We start from the raw sequence: 16018 nt of genomic DNA, 5'->3' as shown, positions 1-16018 counted from the left end.
CCCGCCACCTTAGGTGTACGTGGCTGGCGCCTTAGCCGGTTGAGCTATAGGCGCCGAGCCCAGGCTAGTCTTGAACTCCTAAGCTCAAGCAGTCCTCCTGCTTTAGCCTCCCAGAGTGCTTGGATTTTTTTTACCAAAATATTTTATAAATAATCTTATATTCTGTTTTTTTTCCACTCAAATGTGTTTTATTTAAAATTTCATAAACATCATTTTTTATGGCAGCCTAATATTCTATCATATGGATATACCATAACCATTCAACTGTGAAGCAGTTTTCTAAAGTACAGATTAAACAATAAAAGGATATACTGTGAAGTTAGAGAAATGTTTATCGAGGTTTACTCAGTGACTGTAGTGATCTGAGCATCCTCTGCAAGATTTCCTGGCTTGTGCTAATGGTCAGCTTTACATTTTACGTGTTTCCCTGGTGTTCTAGTATCTTTTTCAGAACAGAGCCAAGTATTAGAAGATTTGTAATTATTTGCTATTAAGGCATCTTTAGAAATGTTGTCTTCTAAAAGAAGCACCCCAATTTTGCCCCCATTATTTTGAGTGCTGGTTGGTTTTTGATGTTTGCATGCAGTTTAACTGGCTTTGGTTTGCAGCATCTTGGTAATGTGCATTACTGTTCCTGGTCCCCTTCTTTAGCTGTCCCCACATTGTCCCTAGGAGCACAGTGTGGAAGCGGTGTCTTTCATCTTCTAACTGATGAATCCTCTTACGTATTCTTTCTCCTTTGTTTTTCCATGTGTTTTCTTATACCTGCCTTAGATCACAAATCCTCTCAAGTCAGAGACTTGTTCACAATCCAGCACATTTTTATTGCTTAAATAACACATTTACTAAAGATACATTTAAGGACTTGGGAAGGAAAAATAACTCTTATTATGTCCTTTTAAATTTTAAATCGTTTTGGCTTGGTCAGATGAATCTGTTAAAAAGGCAAATAAATCTTTAAAATTTTATCTTTTTATTTTTATTTTTAACCTTAGATACACATTCCAGTTTTCCTGATGGTGAACAAATAGGCCCTGAAGATCTCAGCTTCAGTAATGATGAAAACAGTGGAAGGTAATTTGCCAAATCAAGAGAACTGACTTGCAAGCTACCTTGATTCTCAATTTTGCTGTGGTTGGTGCTCAAATTTGTCATCGGTCAGATAATTGGATTTGGTATTTTTTCTTCATGTCTACTTGAAGTAATAATTTGGAAACCGTTAGAAAGTACCGCAATTCTCATATAAAACACTAGTACGTGGGGAATAATTAATAGGATGAGGAGAGTTCTTTGTAATGTAATCAAATAACATCCTCAATGTAGGAAATTTGTACACTCATGAAAGGCAGTTTACTACAACAGAGGCCAGTTACCGCCAGAATATGCACCTGCAGACGATGTACCTGCATCTGTGCTCTGGGACCTGCTCCGCCTCCGTGCTCTCCTGGCGAGACAGTTGTGTTCAGTTGACCACCTTTATAGTTTTGAGTTTTAAACACAGTTTATAGTTTTATTAGTGAACAGAACAACTATTTATCAACAGATTCTACCCCATAGACACTTTATGTGAATAACTGAAGTAACACTAGACCAAATCTACTCTTCGGAGCACGTTGACAGACTAAGGTTTATCTTTTCTCATTCGTTCAAGTACAGGCACACTGTTTAATGGCATAGATTCTCTCTGTTGGGGACTTTTGCAAATGTAATTTTAAATGAATTAAGTTAATGTGGATTGGTTATGTTCCTGGTCATGCAGACGGACACATGTAAAAGTATTTAAAATTATTTCAATTTTTCTGCCTCTTATATAATTTTAGTGCAAAAAATATTTTAAAGCCTTCTTTCATTAGTTGTACATTAGTTTCAATGTCGGTACATTTAAAGAGTCACACATACTGGACCATGGCTTACATCAAGGTGGAACGGTGATAAAAGGTTTTCTCTTGTATTCATAATTAACCCAGAATTATTACCAAGCTTTGCCATTGTGTCCCTGCATTTGTGTTTGAGCTGCTATATATCTGTGAAAATTACACTGAAAGTTGTCTTAGAAACCATTGAGAAAGCATGAATAATTATATATACATGTGAGAGGCGTCTCATCTGCTATATTTTACTTAATGAATATGTGTATTGTTCACTCTTCCATGTCTGATGTCTTCCTGAACGCCATGACACATAGTTTACTTTTGTTCAAAATAGTTTGCACTTTTTGTTAATAAAATGAACTTCAAAAAATATGCCTCTGCTATTTATTAAAAGTGAGACCAGAAGCTCCCTTTTTCTTCTCATACTGCCTGTGACTATTTAGCAGTGTAGACAAAATTCAGCATCTGATTAATTTGTTTTAAGTTTTGTAATGAGAAGTGATGGGCAGTTTCTATCCTAGCCACTCTAAAATCACAGTAAACCTGAAGGACCCAAAGATGTCTTCTGAGATGATAGTTTTTAGTTTGTACTCATTTGTTTTAATGGTAGCGTTTTTGGAAGATGTAATTCCTCCCCCAGTTCCTGACCGTCCTCGCTGATGCCAGGCCCACCACTGATTTCTCCCTCTTCTTGATACTGTGTAGTTAGGTTAGATTTGAGGCACCAGGGAGGGAGGGAGGAGGCACGGAAGAATCAGTTGCTCTGCTCTGCTTTTCTGCCTCTTTCACTTTCTGTTCCCTAATAGAGTCCTTACCACTTTCTTAGAAAACCTTTTCTCTTTTGGTAAAGGGCATAATTTCTTTTATATTTTCTGCTATTACCTTGCTTCAGTATGTATTAAGAGTGTTTTTATCTCAAGTTCATGCCTAGAAAATCCCTTCTTGATAGGATTTTCTCATAGGCCTAAAGTGTGGTATTAATGCTTTATTGTGTATGAACATTACTGCTTCTGGACAACTCTGACAGCCCATGTCATTGAAGCTTTAAGTAACCTTTGAGGTAGATGGCTGTATCCTACCCATGTGGTACAGTAGTGGTTCTCAATCTTCCTAACGCCCTGGCCCTTTGATACAGTTTTGTGACCCACAGGTTGAGAACCGCTGGGCTAGAGGAACCTGAGGTTCCCTAAAGGTTTAACACCACTGGCAGGGATCAAATGAACTGCTTGTCTGGTGCCCTTTCCAGTTCACTGCTTTAGAACCAAACCCAACGTTGTGATACCCAGTAATTAAAAACCTAAAAGATTAGGCTGGGCATGATGGCTCACACTTGTAATCACACTCTGGGAGGCTGAGGCAGGTGGATTGCTTGAGCTCAGGAGTTCAGACCAACTGAGCAAGAACAAGACCCTGTCTCTACTAAAAGATAGAAAAAAATTAGCCAGGCATTGTGGCAAATGCCTGTAATCCCAGCTACTTGGGAGGCTGAGGCAGGAGGCTCGCTTGCACCCAGGAGTCTGAGGTTGCTGTGAGGTAGGCTCACACCACAGTACTCTAGTATGGGGTAACTGAGTGAGACTATCTCAAAAACCAAAAAAAAAGGTAAAGATTGTCCTTTTTTTTTTAACCTTTTCAGATAATTTTAGATTTGCAAGAATTTTGAAAATTGTGGGTGAGTTCCTGTGCACTTTGGCTAGCTTCTCCTCCTTTCGTTGATGTCTTACAGTGATCAAAACTAAGAAATTAGTCTTGGTTTTAACACTATTAACCAAACTATTGAATTTATTCACAATCCACCAGTTATTTCCCTAATGTTCTTTTTCTGTCCCAGGATCCAGGCCAGAATTCCACATTGTATTTTGTTACCGTGTTTCCTTAGTATCTTCCAGTCTGTGACAGTGCCTTGGTCTTTCCTTGCTTTCATGACCTTGATATTTTTGAAGAGGACCAGTTATTTTATAAGATCTTCTATTTGGGTTTGTCTGATACTTGCTTAGATGAAATTGAGGTTATGCGTTTGGGGGGAAGCTGCAGTAGAGGGAGGCCCTGTGCCCTTCTCAGGGTATATTATGCTGATAATTTTTACTGGTGATGTTAACCTTGATTACTTGTTTAGAGTTTAGTGTCTGCCAGTCTTCTCCACCATAAATTTACTGTTTGTCCCTCCATATTACTAAATATTTGGAGGAGATGCTTTGAAGCTATGCAGATACCTGGTTTCTACTAAATTCTTGCTCACTGATTTTTGCACCCAGTAGTGGGTCTTTTCTATGACAATTATTACTGTAGTGTTCTGATGGTAGTTTTTTAGTTGTCTAATATTTTCTATTTTTTTATTAAAATACAGTAAGGAAAAGTCCCTTCCCCATTTACCTTTTTTATTTAGCTGCTTATTTATATGTATTAGTGAAATGTATATTTGCTCTTTGAGTTATGATCTTATAACTGTCATTATTTTGTACTTGGCTTGTTCCAGTTCAGGCCTTTGGAAGCTCCTTCAGATTGGCTCTATGTCCTTTTGATATGTCCCATTCTTGTTTTTTGTTGTTTTTTAAACCATTTCTTTACTTTTTGACACCCCAACATAACTCCAAATTCTTCTTACATTTTCACTGCCCCAGACATGGAATCAGCTACTTCTTGAGGTACTGTGGTTCCTTTTTTTGGAGAATAGTATTTAGGAACAAATATTAGAGAATAGTATTTAGGAATAAATAGTATTTAGGTGTAGAATATTCTTTGAATTCTTTTTTGACCCAGATGACGGTTCTTTTATAGACCAATAAAATGGCTGAACATTTTCACAAATAGAGTATAACTAAACCTGGATTTCTGATCCCTTGTCATTTGGGGCATTTTATTTTACTGTGTTGCTTTAAAGTTTAATGCAGAGAAGGTGTTGACTGTAGGGGCAATAAAGTTAATTCAAATTTTGAAGAAAAAAAGAAGTGCATCTGTCAGTGCGTTTAGTTCCTCTCAATGGACGGAATAGGGAATGTTTGTATACAGTCATCCCTCAGTGTATGTGGGGAGATTGGTTCTAGGACCCTTGTGGATTCTAAAATCTGAAGATTTTATATAAGTCCCTTACGTTCTTTCTTGGCCATGTGTGCTTTCTATAAAATTTGCATATAACCTATGTACATACTCTCATACTTCTAAATCCAGTATAAGTAATGTTATGTAATTGTTATATTGTATTTTTATTGGGTTTTTAAAAAATATTTTCAATCTGCTTAAATTCACAGATGTGGAACACAGGGCATAGAGGGTTGGCTGTATTTACTGATGCAAATATAGCCATTTATATGGATTTCTGTATATATCTGTGTAAAGCTTTTTTTTGGTAAAGAAAAGCTATCAACTTGTGTTGCTACCAGTTCAGCTTCCCCGGCTCATTCTAGTTTTCACTCTTATTTATAATGTCTTTCTTTAACATGAGTAGCCTGACTGTCATAGCTACAAAAACTTACATATTAGATCCTAATATACAAACCAAGTAATTTCAGAACCGTTGACTTCTATACCTTGTGAGAAACAAATTTGCCACCTAGAGTGCGGTGCTTCTATACAGCTCATTTTGTCTTTTTCTTTTGAGTATTATGTCAAAACACTTTTTCAAAGTTATTTAGGTCCTTTGATCCAAAATTACATTAGTTCTTTCCTGTCCCCTTCACTGTGGTGTGATTCATTTGTAATACAGTTAGATTCATCTGTTGTAGTCTACATTCTGTCCTCCCCCACATGTCCTGGTTGATTTTTTAATTTACAAACATTAAAATTCAGTCTATCTGGTATATAGTTCTGGGTGTTTTGACAAATGTCACTCCTCCACCACCATGATACTACACAGAACCTTTCAGGCATCCCCTAAATTCCTCTGTGCTGGCCGTGTACAGGTAAACCCCTCCCTCTATCTCCAGCAGCTCCTGGCTACCACTGACCTGTTCTCTGTCCTTTTAGTTTTTTTTTTTTTTTCTAAAGAGTCATATAAGTGGAGTTGAAATGTATAACCTTCTGCTTAGCAAAATGTGATTAAGTTTTATCCATCTTGTGTGGCTTGATATTTTGTTCCTCTTTATTGCTGGGTATTATTCCACTTTGTGAATATATTACAGGCTTTTTACTTATCTATTGAAGGATATTTGGGTTGTTTATATCTTAGGGTGATTATGAACCTTATCAACATCTGTATATAGATTTTTATGTCCACATAAGCTTTTATTCTCTAGGGTGTTACACGTCTAGGAGTAGGATTGCTGGGTGTGTAATACAGAATTATCTGGCCTTTGTCCTCAATTCTTGGGAAGTACCCTCTAAATCCTTGGTGTTTCCCCAGTGATAGGAGTTATTTGTGGTGGGCTCTCTAGTTTATGCTAACAAGACAGCTCAGGATGGCGGCTGGCCATTCCAGAACGGCCAGCCATGTGATTAGATGGTTGGGGCTCTGACCTACGTGATAACTCAGTTGAGTTCAGCCTCATTGCCAATGATTCAGTCGTGCCTACCTAGTGAAATTCCAATAAAAACTCTGGATACTGAAGCTTGAATGAGCTTCCCTGGTTGGCAGCACTCTGTACTGACATATCAATATGCCAGGAGGGTAACTTGTATTAAAGACAAGGAACCTTTATCTTTGGGACCATCCCTGACCTCACCTACATGTCTCTCCCTTTATCTGGTTCATATTTGTCATAATAAAACTGGTCATAAGTAAAGTACTTTCCTGAGTTCTGTGGGTCATTCTAGCAGATTATCAACCCTAAGTGGGAAGTAGGAGCCCACAAATTTGTAGCCAGGTGATCAAAAATAGGGTGCTCTCAGTCCCCCTGGATGTGGAGCTGCTGTCTGATGTGAGAGCACTCTTGTGGAGGACTTTGCTCTTAACCTGTGGAGCTTGGCCTGTCTCTCGTTGGTATCGGGACTCTTTGTACTGAGTCATATAGGAAGGATATTCTTAGCTTGGTAAGAAGCTGCCAGATTTCTTTGAGTGGTAATGTCATTTTGCATTATCACTTCAACATATGAGAGTTCTAGTTTCGCCTCACAAGTACGTGGTACTGTTAGTAGTTTTGATTTTAGCCATCCTGATAGGTGTCTTATGGTATTTTTTTTTTTTTTTTTTGCCGATACTTTGCTGGGAATTTTTGCATCTATTCAGAAGGGGTGCTGATATATAATTTTATTGTTCTGTTTCATCGGATTTGATGTCAGAATAATTAACTGACCTCACAAAATGAATGTTCTCTCTTCTAGGAAAGATTATGTAGTATCAGTGTTATCTGTTTAACAGTGTGGAAGGTGCTTTCGTTTTCGTAGGTGTGGTGTTTTGGGTATTTATCCTATTTAGTGTTCTCGTACCTTCTCTGTCTGTCGTTTCATGTCTGTCATTAATTTTGAAAAAAACTGAGCCATTCCTTCTTCAGAGATCCCTCCTGCCTGTTGTTTTCCACATGTCCTTGTAGGGTTCCAGTCGTCCGTGTGCATCAGCATGTCCCACAGCTCTTGGATGTTCTGTTCTGATCTGGGCTGGGTTTTGTTTATTTGGTTTTTCTTCACTTTTTTCCTGTTGTGTTTCAATTAGGGTAATTTGTGTTAACTTATTTTCAGGTTTCCTGATTCTTTAGCAGCGCATCTACTGATAGCTGACTGAAGACCCTGACCATCCCTGACCTTCTAGCATAGTCTTCACCATTGCCGAGATTGCCCGTATGATCGTTCATGTTGTCCACTTTGATTTTTTTCACTGTAGTAACCATAGTTTTAAAATTTTTTCTGTTTCAAAATCTATCATATCTGAATCTGGTTATGATAAGTGCTTCATCACTTCAGAGTGTGTTTTTACTTACCTCTTCTTATCCCTCCGTATTTTGTTAAAAGCGACACATCTCATGTAGGACAGTAGATAATTTGATAGTAGAGAGTTTCTATGCCTGCAAATGGGCCGGCCTTTCCTGCTGCTGAGACCTTCACTGAAGGATTGAATTAGTCTGGTGATTAAGATGTGCTTAGTTCAAGGTTTGCCTTTGCTATAATGTGACTGACCTCAGTGGCTTCGGGGTTCCTGTAGGCAAACTTGGTATTTCTGATTGGGGTTGGGTTCTGACCCTGTGTTGAGCCTCAGTGAGGGTCTCTGTGTGCTTTTCTTGCTCTCCTGTCCTTCTAGAAATACCTGTTATTTGAAGCTTGACTGTGGGCCGGGAAGGGCTGGCCTTCTTGGATTAAGCTACAGTGTGTGTGGGGGGGGGCTCACTTTACTTGTGCCTTCCCAGCTCATTGGTATATTTGCCCCTTCCCCAGAGTTGGGGCTTTTCTTCCTTTGCAGCAGTGACTTTTTACCAGCATCCTGAGGGCAGCAGTGTATAGAATGATACTCCTGTTCTGTAGAGGAGATAGGGGAGAGTCCGGGAAGTTTCTTGACCCTCCCCCAAGGCTGGTGTATACCTCTCCTGGGTCTGCACCACAGTTAACACTTCTTGGGGCTCTTACCAATCTTTACTGTGAGCACCTGGTACAGTTTTGAAGAAAAGGCTGCAATTTCTCCAGGCCTCCAGGCCCTCACTGGGCTGCAGCCTGTGTTCTGCTTCCCTTTACCTCAACTCTTCTGTCCAGGGTCTCCTCACAGCCAACAGAGAATAGTGCACATGTCTCCTACAGGCGCCCGCCCCTCGCTCAATTTGGGGCCATTTGGTTAATCTGCAATCTCAGCTTTCCTATGGATTTGGGGAAAGTCTTAATTTGTAGTTAATCTGGATCTTTTTCATTGTAAGAGTGAAAGCAGTGTTCCCAACTCCACATCCCAGAGTGGAAGCTGGAAATGCTGGGATTTTTTTTTATATGCAAAGTACATTTTGTTGAATTTAACATGAATCTAATTTTAAATCCACAACTCGAAAAAATAAGCCATTTAAAATGTTTTATCTGAAATTTTATTTTTAAATTATAAAGATGATAAAATTATACAAATTTGTAAAATAGAAAACTCAAGCGTATATTCAGTGTAACTATAATCTGTGTTTCCAGTTTAAATAAATAAAATTTTTAAAAGAAAAAGGAAAACTCTAAAGAGCTGTTTTCCTTTTTGCATGTTCACTTTAGTCAGTATGTGGTGATATTTTTAGATTTTTCCATATTCTACATCTGGTTCCCACGTGAACCAATACATGCCTTCATGGTGTAGATTTATAGAAGTTTTAAAACTACGCCTAGGAATGCTTAGGAACAAATGGTAACATTAGCCATGCTGTAGTTTGGGCTGCTGTATTTCTATTTCTAAATACTCCTTTCTCTGGCTGACACGTTGACAGGGAATCTTACTTTCCATTCATGCTCTGCAGAGCTCTGCCCAGTCAGAGTCCTCTCCTGAGTCCTGCAGGTCCCTCAGTGTGTCCCGATGGGAAAGTCTGCTCCATAGGCTTGCTTCCTGTTCAATTTTATTTGACCTGGTGAGCCCATAGCAACTCTATTAATTAATTGGCCAGGCCTAATGCTCCAGCTCTATTATCAACCACTGTAATGACTAGCAGGGACAACTTGCATCTTTGGTTAAACTCCACGTACTCATTTGGAGAAATGTTTTCTCCCAAAGTATCCTCATCCCTGACAATTTTTCACATTTGTTTCCCTGGTCTATCCTAAAGAGGGCTCAGAAAAACCAAACAGAACCTGTGTATTTAATCAAATGTGTGAGGGCCCCGGCTTGCACCACGAGGATGGGGCTCTTCTCATCCGGAGGTTCCATGACTGGGGCAGCTCAGCCTAAGAGGTATGCTGAACCAGCTGCCCAGGGAGGAGTGCTTTCTCACTGAACAATACTTTTTGAGTATTTTCAGTCTTAGAAAGAACCTGATTTGTTTGAAGTGCTGTTAGAGGCCAAGCAAAAGTAGGTTTCATAAAGTGCAGTATTAGGGGGTTCTTTACTGATTGCTATTAAGATGACAGGTGACAACTTTGCCATCACAGGAAATGGTCAAACACCTCAACAATGCAGACAGTCATTTCTGATAATTTGGTGATGGGTAAATTTCTATTGAGGTCAAATGATTTTACTGGACCTGGTAGTTCACTTACATCTTGTTGTGTGCTACTTTGAACTAAGTAATACTGTGTTATAGGGATTTTCCCCAGGTGTAATAACACTTAATGAAAATGTTCTTTTTCTGTCATTTTCCACTTTAGCAAAGGCCTTCAAGTATATCATCCTTTCAGAAAATTTTTTTTCTCAATTCTTGCTTCTTTGGGTTCTATATACAGTCATGCTAAGGAGTGAATGAGTTTAGGCATTAGGAGTTGAAGATTGAAGACTGTTGTCAACTATGTAACAGTAACTTACTATTTATTTAGAGACAAGATCTCACTATAAACAAGACCTAAGGCCATGCCAGAAAGGCACTTTCATTAAGTGTTAAACTGTGCACTCCTACCCTTAAAGAGTAAACTATGTTCTAAATGCCACAAGCCTTTTTCTCTTTTTCTCTAGCTATCTAGTAGCTGAACAAGCACTGGTCCTAGACAAACAAAATGAAATAATTGCAGCTCTCCAACTCCCAGCCCCTGACTGACATTCCCACCCGGTTCCACTAGCCACCGCTACCTCTTTGAACAAGAGACTGATTTCAGTCTCACACTGCAGACTCAAAAGTTTTGGCAGGCTGCTGGAGTCCTGTAAAAGACCTGAAGTAGAGAGCTGAATTCCACCTTCCCTCTCCCTTTTTTTTGAGCCCTAGTTTTACTGTATCACCTTACTCAGAGTACCATGGAGTCATAGCTCCCAGCAACATCAAACTCTTGGGTCCTCTTGCCTAAGAGGTTCTCCAGGTAGCTGGGGACTACAGGCACTCACCACAATGCTCAGCTGGTTTTTCTATTTTTAGTAGAGACCAAATCTCACTCTTGATCAGGTTGGTCTCGAACTTCTCCAGGTAGCTGGGACTACAGGCACCCACCACAATGCCCAGCTGGTTTTTCTATTTTTAGTAGAGACCAACTCTCACTCTTTATCAGGTTGGTCTCGAACTTCTCAGCTCAGGCAATCCACCTGCCGTGGCCTCCCAGAGTGCTAGGATTACAGGCATGAGCCACTGTGCCTGGTCTCCACCTCATTTTAATCTTAACCCAAAAATGAAGGGGTGTGTTACACACATCACTGTACACAAAGTCTTTCTCATAAATATTGATAAGACTCCCCACCCCTTGCTAAATGTATTTTAAAGCCTGTAAGGGATCAAGGCCAGCTTCTTCCCTACTTTCTCCAGAATGTACTTTTGGCTTTCCCAAGGTCATGCTACCCCCAAGCCGTACATCGTCTTTTGCAGAAAAAGTTTCTCTTTGCTTGCTCGGTAGATACCATGATCTTTTCCCTAACAACTGCATCCCTTTAGATACAGATGTCTTGCTGATTAGGCTTCACTCTGTCTTCCACATTGTCCCTTCTATCTCTATCTTATCCCATAATCCTCCAGAAAGACTTGCAACCACAACTCACCTGATTATTTCCTAAAGAGGAAGGAGAAAAACTTGTGTTTGGATGAGTTGTCAGAATGAAGACGTCGGCAGACTTGTGGAGTCACCCTTTTCCCATGGCAGTTCCTGTTCCTCTTCTTTTTTAGGACTCTGAGTCCTGTCTTCCTCTCCCCCTGCCCCCACCTTAAAGGGAGGGGGAAAACCTGTACGGGGTGTCTTCTGGAGGGAAATGATGTCAAGGCAGCACTTAGCAAATTTTCTTTTTTAAATGTTCCAAGCTTAAGAAAACTACCATCGGCTCGGCGCCTATAGCTCAACCGGCTAAGGCGCCCGCCACGTACACCTAAGGTGGCGGGTTCGAACCCCCAGCCCGGACCCGCCAAACAACAATGACGGCTGCAACCAAAAAATAGCCGGGCGTTGTGGCGGGCGCCTGTGGTCCCAGCTACTTGGGAGGCGGAGGCAGGAGACTCGCTTGAGCCCAGGAGTTGGAGGTTGCTGTGAGCTGTAATGCCAGGGCACTCTACCCAGGGGGACAGCTTGAGGCTCTGTCTCAAAAAAAAAAAAAAAAAGAAAACTACCATCACAGGGTGGTTTGGTTTTTTTACAGTTTTTTCCCCAGTTCTGAGGGAATCTGTCCAAATTTAAACACTGAATAACTTTCTTTGAAATAAAAAGACAAATGACTAATGGTTTTCATTTGTTAGGTTTATTAAGATAATTGGCAAAATTTCAACATACTCCTTATCTGTATGAACAGTTTTAATAAAATATGAAGGATCACTCATGATTACAACCAAACTCAAAAGTGAGCTGTAGAGAGCAGGTTTGTAAATTGATAAATGTACTTGGTAAGAAATTATTCACTTCATTTGTTTCACTCCATAGAGAATTCTTTGCAGAGAAATGTCATGACCCAGAGAACAAAGCCTGCCTCACCAGAGAGCACCTAGAGTAAGAGTTTTCACGATGATGTATCTGTGGATTATCAAATACATCAAAGTTTATTAGAGTATTTCCTTTTCAAAAGCAACTGCTGTGTCCATGTGGAGTTCCCTGTCCCAGTTCGTTTTTTTCTAATTGGTGCAATAAATAGTCTTCAAAGTGGATAAAATGTTGCTAGAGGAAGTAACAATTATTTTTTAACACAGTACTGTTCGCCTGGAAAAGAGTTGTGTTATAATACTGGCAGTATCTTGTTTTGCAAGAGATGTTTAAACTATTTGCAAGTCAAAACAGAAGAGTGGGTATTTGTCACTTAAGGTCACATGATTTTCACAGGTGAAAATATTCTTTTGCATATTTATGATGTGAAGAAAAATTGTCTCAAATTCAGGTGTGAACAAAACTATACTATCCCCTTTTATGGATCTGCTTAGGTAAAAATGCTCACTGAGTGAATAAATTAGATCTAAAAACTAATAATTTAGATCACAAATCCTCAGGAAGGCTTTGATGGGGGAAGGAAGTACTTGAACCACAGCAATTTGATCTGTAAACAACAAACTTCTCTATGAGTCATTTTCATCTGCCCACTGGATGGTGCACTTCTTACTGGCACAGTGTTCCAACGATGGAGTGTGGTTGCCATGAAAATGCAGTGTTGACACTATACCACTATAAATGTGGTCAGAATTAGACTTAGTGTTGACATTGACATTGCCCTTGGAAAAGGTGTTACTTTCAAGGAGCCTCCTAGTTAAAATTAAATGCAACGGTAACTTTAATCTTACTAATTCAAGGACAATGGATGGCACTTTTAGGTAAAGAAAAGGTATATACATATGTGTTTCTAACCATCCTTTTTAGTACAGACCTAAATGGGATTAATTGCCCCAGTGTTTGATGCTGTGATGTTGCCTAACCTCAGATATCCCACAAAAGTACACATCTAGAAAATGAACAAAGGAAACCTTTAAATCAGGGATTGACTCCCTTTGAAACTCACAGTGAATGTACAAGGAGTTTGTAATGACTTCAGTTGGTGACTTGAAGTCTGTTTCCCTAACAATACTATACTCTCGTTTATGTTTGTTTTACTATTCCTATTCTAACAAAACTTGTTTAGCAGGCAAACAAATTGATGCAGATGTTAGACTGAAAAGGGATACTTCACTCTTCAGGGACTGAGTATAGAACTCTCATCACCACTAAATTACACAATGAATAAAAGTACAAAACACATAATTCACAGATTATACCTCAGCATTAACAGTTAATATATAGATATAGATACTTTTATATCTGTCTAATATTTTTACAATCACCAGATACACCATCATTAAATACAAGTTACAGAAGTGTGTAGATACCATTAGTTAGAGGGTTACTTATTGCTTACTTCAGCAAGCAGCAAATAAGGGCACAGGATTTAAACTGAAGGGAACTACTTTCTATCACCAGTGGCATTAAGATATAACACTGCATTTCACAAAGCACTGCTTTTTATCTAGTTTATAGAACCAAGAGCAGCATGTGTCAAACCAATAACCACTACTTTAGTGTTATAGAATTTTTAAGGACTTACCTTACAAATGGTACCTAGCTACTCTATAAATATGCACGTTGTGAACAAATGAATAGTAACTATTTTTACAATATTGGATTATAACGATCACACTAGAACTACTTTGCTTTATTTTCTAGAGGTAATGGTATGAGAAATGGAGTTAACACTGTTGTGTAATCAGACTACAAAATCCAGACCCTTAAAGGTGGGTCTGTGTTTTTCCCAGTTTCATCCAGCCATTTTTTCCGCACTGAAAAGGCCTATCACTTGTAACTTTTTCCTTCTTTATTCTGATCAAAAATATTACCAATAGACCATAGAAATTTTTTAAAAGTTTTGTTTTACTTAGCCAAGCACTTTGGACTATAATGTGTACCAATATTCTGCTGCCTCTGTTTTCTTGTTTTCTTAGGATAATTTGATTTGGAACCAACACTGCACCTGATGGGTTATTAACAAGATCTAGGCTTCAGAAAATGACATATACGAGTGAGGTCCATGTATGGGGGCAAAGCATCAGAACGATGGAAGATTCTAGTTATGTAGTTGGAGCCATGTTCACTCACTCCTTTTCAACTATGTGTCACAGACTTGAGAAAAGAATTGACTTCAAAATCAAGAGAAAACAAATACTTGAAAAATCTCTACTTACATCCAAATTTTTAAAAATAAAATGTGTAGATTAACAATCTGATAATAGTTAAAGTGAAGCTGTTATTTTTTATAGCTATACTGGCACTCAAAAATATGCTACAGTCATCTATTTCTTTAAAATTCAGGAATTTTAGTCCTCCATTATGAGACTAGGGAACATAAAGTAATTGTATCATCATGTAAAAATACAATTAGGCAATGGACATTTCTCAGCAAGAGCATTTGTGCATTCTGACAGAATGAGTGATCACTGCAATGGGCTATCCTTGTCCACAATTGATAGGGACGGATAACACCAAGACATTCTTGATTCTCAGAGAATCAGAGGCTACTTCACTGAATGAATCTGATTATTTATTGTCCTTAAAGATGTGCTTCTAGCTTGAAACTGCAGAAGTGGCAAAAGTAGATATTTTAAGAATAACTATCTCGGCAGTCAGAAGCTGCCCGTAACAGGACACTGGTGCATCCTCCAATTATCATCACACAGACCTGGCTCTCAGTAATCTGCGTTCTCCTTTGCACTTGGCCTCTGGGCTCACTTTAGGCAATTCTTTCAGCCTCCTTCATACCAATCCATTCCCGTGGGGGAAATAATTTTAAAGGAGTTGAAATGAGCAATTTTCAGTCTCCAACACCACATTTTATTTTATAGTAATAGTTGCCTTTGCTGTCTGAACTAAAAAATAAAGGCAAAAATATAGAAATGCTATTTGGTTTTCTTTTTAAATGGCATTTTAATTCTAGTGTATTTGTACCTGACATCATCTCCAGTAAACTAGTTCTATTCCTGAGATGAGGGTACAGTGAAAAACATATTAGCATCATAGATTAAAACCAGTCTCCTAGAATGCTAACAAAAATGCCACCAAAAGCACCATAATGGGTTATGAAACCCCCAAATAACTACACCCTATGAAATATTTAATTCAAAAAATGTTCAGTCTATTTTACAGAAAAAAAAATCAGTAAATCTTTTTTACTGTAAACCACCTCACAAGTCTGAGAAGATGACGCTTTTACGCTAGTTTTCTACTTTCATTGCTACCAGTTAAAACCCATATGGCTTTTAGTCTTTTGCCTGCCCCAAAATGGGGGGAAGGGATGTTTCCTCATAGTCCCCAGGATTTTGAGGGACATTTCCTAACTGAATTTTGCGTTAAATTTTCCATAGATATTAGGCACATCAGACCAGATTTCAACACTACATATCCAGACATAACTAACTTGCAACCTTCCACTAGTGATGTGAAGGGATGGTGGGGAGGGGATTGTATGTAGGGGTGGAGACACATCACAGGAACCAGTTCTATAATTTTGCAAGTGAAAATGCCAATACTTTTTTTTTAGATTGAAAACACTGTACTTTGAGTTTCCTAGAGATCTATTTACACTTAAGAATTGAGCCATCCATGGATTCATGATGAAGCACATATGTTTTAGAAATGTCTACCTTGTTTCTACTCTGACAGTGGTGTTTTTATTGGGGGAGAGCTAGCTAGCCTACTTTAAAGAAACACTA

At 38.8% G+C, this 16018-nt stretch overlaps 1 protein-coding gene across 1 annotated transcript in view; it reads left to right on the top strand.

Moving 5' to 3' along the window:
• The window catches only part of TRIM37 (tripartite motif containing 37), a 144889-nt gene extending 142646 nt beyond the window's left edge, over nt 1-2243 (top strand). The window contains exon 24 of the mRNA XM_003795582.3: nt 996-2243. Coding sequence (XP_003795630.1) covers nt 996-1078 — 83 coding nt within the window. The 3' untranslated portion in view covers nt 1079-2243. The remainder of the gene's footprint in view (nt 1-995) is intronic.
• Nucleotides 2244-16018: the final 13775 nt, after the last annotated feature.

The sequence above is a fragment of the Otolemur garnettii genome, unplaced genomic scaffold (genome assembly GCF_000181295.1).
Source record: "Otolemur garnettii isolate 467f Iridium unplaced genomic scaffold, OtoGar3 scaffold00094, whole genome shotgun sequence".
Classification (NCBI taxonomy): domain Eukaryota; kingdom Metazoa; phylum Chordata; class Mammalia; order Primates; family Galagidae; genus Otolemur; species Otolemur garnettii.
Note: the sequence above shows the minus strand (reverse complement) of the source record. Positions and strands in the feature narration are given on the sequence as shown.